Source organism: Myotis lucifugus, unplaced genomic scaffold (assembly GCF_000147115.1).
Source record: "Myotis lucifugus unplaced genomic scaffold, Myoluc2.0 scaffold_40, whole genome shotgun sequence".
In the NCBI taxonomy this organism is placed as follows: Eukaryota; Metazoa; Chordata; class Mammalia; order Chiroptera; family Vespertilionidae; genus Myotis; species Myotis lucifugus.
The window spans coordinates 868678-872738 of record NW_005871088.1 but is presented as its reverse complement, the minus strand read 5'-3'; the positions used below and the strand labels follow the sequence as shown (position 1 = coordinate 872738).

At 60.8% G+C, this 4061-nt stretch overlaps 1 protein-coding gene across 1 annotated transcript; it reads right to left on the bottom strand.

The window, feature by feature from the left end:
- Positions 1–326: 326 nt before the first annotated feature.
- On the bottom strand, positions 327–3525 carry PNCK (pregnancy up-regulated nonubiquitous CaM kinase). Its single transcript, XM_023752970.1, has 11 exons — positions 3489–3525; positions 3241–3310; positions 2869–3000; positions 1929–2003; positions 1707–1845; positions 1441–1564; positions 1199–1274; positions 991–1103; positions 820–898; positions 636–723; positions 327–472 (listed from the first exon to the last, which is right to left on the bottom strand). The coding sequence occupies exons 2-11, from the start codon at positions 3306–3308 to the stop codon at positions 335–337; spliced, it is 1032 nt and encodes a 343-aa protein (XP_023608738.1). The 5' UTR covers positions 3309–3310; positions 3489–3525; the 3' UTR covers positions 327–334.
- Positions 3526–4061: the final 536 nt, after the last annotated feature.

The window sequence follows — 4061 nt, the reverse complement described above, 5'->3', positions numbered from 1 at the left end:
TTCCTCATGTTGTGGTGACCCCCAACCATAAAATTATTTTCGTTGCTACTTCATAACTGTAATTCTGCTACTGTTAGGAATCGTCATGTAAATATCTGATATGCAGGATGTATTTTCATTGTTACAAATTGAACATAATTAAAGCATAGTGATTAATTACAAAAACAATATGTAATTATATATGTGTTTTCCAATGGTCTTAGGCGAGCCCTGTGAAAGGGTCGTTCGACCCCCAAAGGGGTCGCGACCCCCAGGTTGAGAACTGCTGCTCTAAGCTCACCCAGGAACCACCTCCTATTAGGGGATGCAGGGCCCACCCCCACGTACCTGGGCCTCACCAGTTGGAGGGCTGGCCAGCCCCGAGGCCCGGGTGGCTGTGGCGGGCCATCCTCCGCTCTGAGGCCTCCTCACCCTCTGGGCTCTGCCCCAGCTTTCGGATGTGGCGCAGGAAAGAGGTGGCATTGAATGCTCGCTGCAGGGAGAAAGGGGTATCAGGCTTATGACCGGCCCTGACCCCTGAGATTTCAAAGATCAGACAGGCTATTGGCAGCCTCCCCCTGAGGCTGAGGGGTAGGGCAGGTGGGGAAGGGAGGCAGCCTGGAGCCAGAAAGGTCCACAGCCTGACCCATACTGACCTTCCAGTGGTTCCGGGCAAAATTCTTCTGGATCTGCTCACTGACTGAGCCCAGGATGTCTTTGTCAAAGGCAGCATCCCCAGAGATCCTAGCGGGAGGCCAGGGGTCAGTGGGGGGTGGGGGGTCTCTGAGGGCGTGGTCCCTCCCTCCGGCCCTGGGACAGCTTGGCAGGGGTTCCATTCACCAAAGATGCTGTAAGGCCTGCTGGCACGTGAACCTCTTCTGCGGGTCTCGCTCCAGAAGGTGCCGGATGAAGTCTTTGGCTGGAGCAGGGAGGCCAGGTCAGCCCAGCCCGCCCCCATTCCCCTCATCGCGCCCCCTCCCCTCCCTGAGCTCGGGGCCAGCCTCAAGTCACCTGATTCGGAGATGTCATCCCAAAAGGGAGAGTCAAACTCGTAGCTGGCCCTCAGGATCTGGCTGAAGAGTTCGGGGTCGCTCTCGTCGTAGAATGGAGGGTAGCCACACAGCCTGGCGCCCACAGATGAATCACCCAGCTGTCCAACCCTCCCCAACCCAGCAGGGGGCAGGCGGGCAGAAGAAGAGCCTTCCCAGTGGTCACTCACAGGATGTAGGAGATGACACCCAGGGCCCACACATCTACGGCCTTCCCGTAGGGTTTCTGCTCCAAGAGCTCCGGGGCTGGGGGCCAGAGACAGACAGACGCACACCCGCGCACACACACACCAGCCTTCAGCGCTGCCTGGCTCCGCCTAGTCACCCCAGGAATGGCCAGCCACCTGCCCTGCCCCGGGCACCACAGCTCCCACGGGGTCCCCCAGCCCCCTCAGGGAGCCCCCTCACATACCCACATATCCTGGGGTCCCACAGGCGGTGCCCAGCATGTTGCCAGCCTGAATTTTGGACAGGCCGAAGTCAGAGACCATGATCTTGGAGTCCTCGAATGGCGTGGCATAGAGGAGGTTTTCAGGCTAGGACACACGGGAGGCCAGAGGTCAGCCCTGGCATGGTCCTAGGGGCTGGGACCAGGGGCTGGGCCCCCTCACGTCCCCCAGACCCTTGGTGCACAGGAGGCTGCGTAAGGCCTGGGCAAGTGGGTGAGAGGGCAGGCACCTTGAGGTCTCGGTGCACGATGCCCAAGCTGTGCAGGTAGGAGACAGCGCCAAGGACCTGGCCCACCAGGTGGCTGGCATCCTTCTCTGTGTAGGAGCCACGCTCCATGATGCGGTCGAACAGCTCGCCCCCTGTCACCCTGTGAGGAGCAGGTGCTCATTTGAGCCAGGCCCCTCATCCCACACTCAGCACCCAGCCCCCAGCCTGCCCTGCCCTCCTCACAGCTCCATGGCCAGGTAGAGGTGGGAGGGGCTCTCGTGGACGTCCTCCAGAGCCACGATGTTGGGGTGGCTGACCCTGCAACAGCAAGAAAAAGCCCTTGTAGCCCGGCCAGTGTGGCTCAGTGCTTGAGCATCAACCTATGAACCAGGAGGTCATGGTTCGATTCCCAGTCAGGGCACATGCCCGGGTTGTGGGCTCGATCCCCAGTGTGAGGCGGGCAGGAGGCAGCAGCTGATCAATGATTCTCTCATCATTGATGTTTCTATCTCTCTCTCTCTTCCTCTTCCTTCTTCTCTGAAATCAATAAAAATATTTTTAAAAATAACAACTCTGCCCTAGCTGGTTTGGCTCAGTAGTTGAGTGTCGATCTATGAACCAGGAGGTCACAATTCAATTCCCAGTCAGGGCACATGTCCGGGGTTGCAGGCTCAATCCTCAGTAGGGGCCATAACGGAGGCAGCCGATCAATGACTCTCTCTCATCATTGATATTTCTATCTCTCCCTCCCTCTTCCTTTCTGAAGTCAATAAAAATATATTTTTTAAAAAGCCCTTGGCCCAGCCGGGGTGGCTCAGTGGTTGAGCGTTGACCTCTGAACCAGGAGGTCATGGTTCAATTCCTGGTCAGGGCACATGGCCGGGTTGTGGGCTCCATCCCCACTGTGGGGCGTGCAGGAGGCAGCCAATCAATGACTGATGTCTCTCTTATCATTGATGCTTCTATCTCTCTCTCCCTCTCCCTTCCTCTCTGAAATCAATAGAAATATATATATATATTTTTTAAAAAACCTTGTAGGCCACTGCAGTCCCCTCTGGCCTCGGGGCCTAGGGGTGCTTCCTTCCACCTCTGCCCCCTTCCCTACCACAAGCCACCCCTGCCCAATCCCACAAGGCACAGCCCCACAGGCCTTAAGCCCTAGCAGCCAGGGCCAGGCACACACCTGCGGAGCACCGCAATCTCATTCTCCACCAGGGCCTCCTTGCCTCGAAGGGCCTTCTTGGAGATGCACTTCAGGGCAACAAGGTGTGAGGAGCCCCGCTCCTGGGCCAGCACCACCTCGGAGAAGGCACCCCTGCCGTGGAGACAGCGGAGGCAGGAAGGGAGGGGGCAAGATGGAGAGGCAGAGGTAGAGGAGGGGAGGAGAGGGTGGGGAGAGGAGAGGTGGGGAGGAGGAAGGGCCCCCCCTAGCTGAAGCAGAAGGGGAGGCCCTCTCCATCTCAGGCCACCCATCCCACGCACACACGCCCACACAGCCACTGACGCACACTCCCTGACACTCATGCACACACAACACATTCGTGGCCACACTCACGAGCCCAGCTTCTCGCGGATCTCATAGACGCTGCTGATGTCCTCCGTCTGTTTCTTGAGCAGCAACATGTCTGGGAGGGGATGGGGGGGGCCAAGGGAGAGTTGGAGGAAGGTCCCCCACCCCAAGCCCAGCAGTGCTTCAGCCACCCTCAGCGACAGCCCCTCTCAGGAACACATGTCCCGTCAGGTCCCTACACCCTCCCCCAGCCCCGGTACATCTTGCCCTTCCCCCACCGCCCAGGTCAGCACTCCCAGGTGGACGCTTCCCAGCGAGACCACCGCATACACTCCTTCCTCCTCGCCCCCCCCCATACGCCGCTGCGATCCCCAACGCCCCCACACCGATGGCGATCGGCGCCCAGACACCCGCTCTCTGCCGCCACACAACCGAGTCAGCCGCAATGAGCCGCCTTCCAGAAGGCTCCATGCACCCCCACCCCCGCCCCTCCGAGCCCACCCCCATCCACAGCACCCAAAGAGCCCTCCCTCGCCCCCAGGCCTGGACTTGCCACCCATCGCTCAGCGCCCACAGGCACACGCCACCCGGGCCACCAACCCGCCTGAGATGCACCTGCGACCCCAGCAGCACCGCCGCCTGCCACAGCTACGGCCACCCACGCGGCTGCCCAGGCGCACCCGGCCGTCGGCGCCGCGGGGGGGAGGAACTCCGCAGCCAGGGCCTCCCGCGTCCGGAGCTGCGTGGGCAGCGCGCGTTCGGGGCCAGGGGGGCGCTGGGGGATGACAGGTGTGCGCGGGGGGCACGCGGGGGCGACGGGGCGAAGACTGCGGAGCAATACCCTGGCACCGCCCCCCGCCTTGGGA

Bases quoted from the DNA above. Each gene is read 5' to 3' on its own strand.
- PNCK (XM_023752970.1), bottom strand. From the start codon at position 3,308: ATGTTGCTGCTCAAGAAACAGACGGAGGACATCAGCAGCGTCTATGAG. The intron at 724-819 runs GTGAATGGAACC...GCCTCCCGCTAG, and splicing joins CAGGCCTTACAGCATCTTTG to GATCTCTGGGGATGCTGCCT. The intron at 473-635 runs GTCAGTATGGGT...TTCTCCCTGCAG, and splicing joins TTGCCCGGAACCACTGGAAG to CGAGCATTCAATGCCACCTC.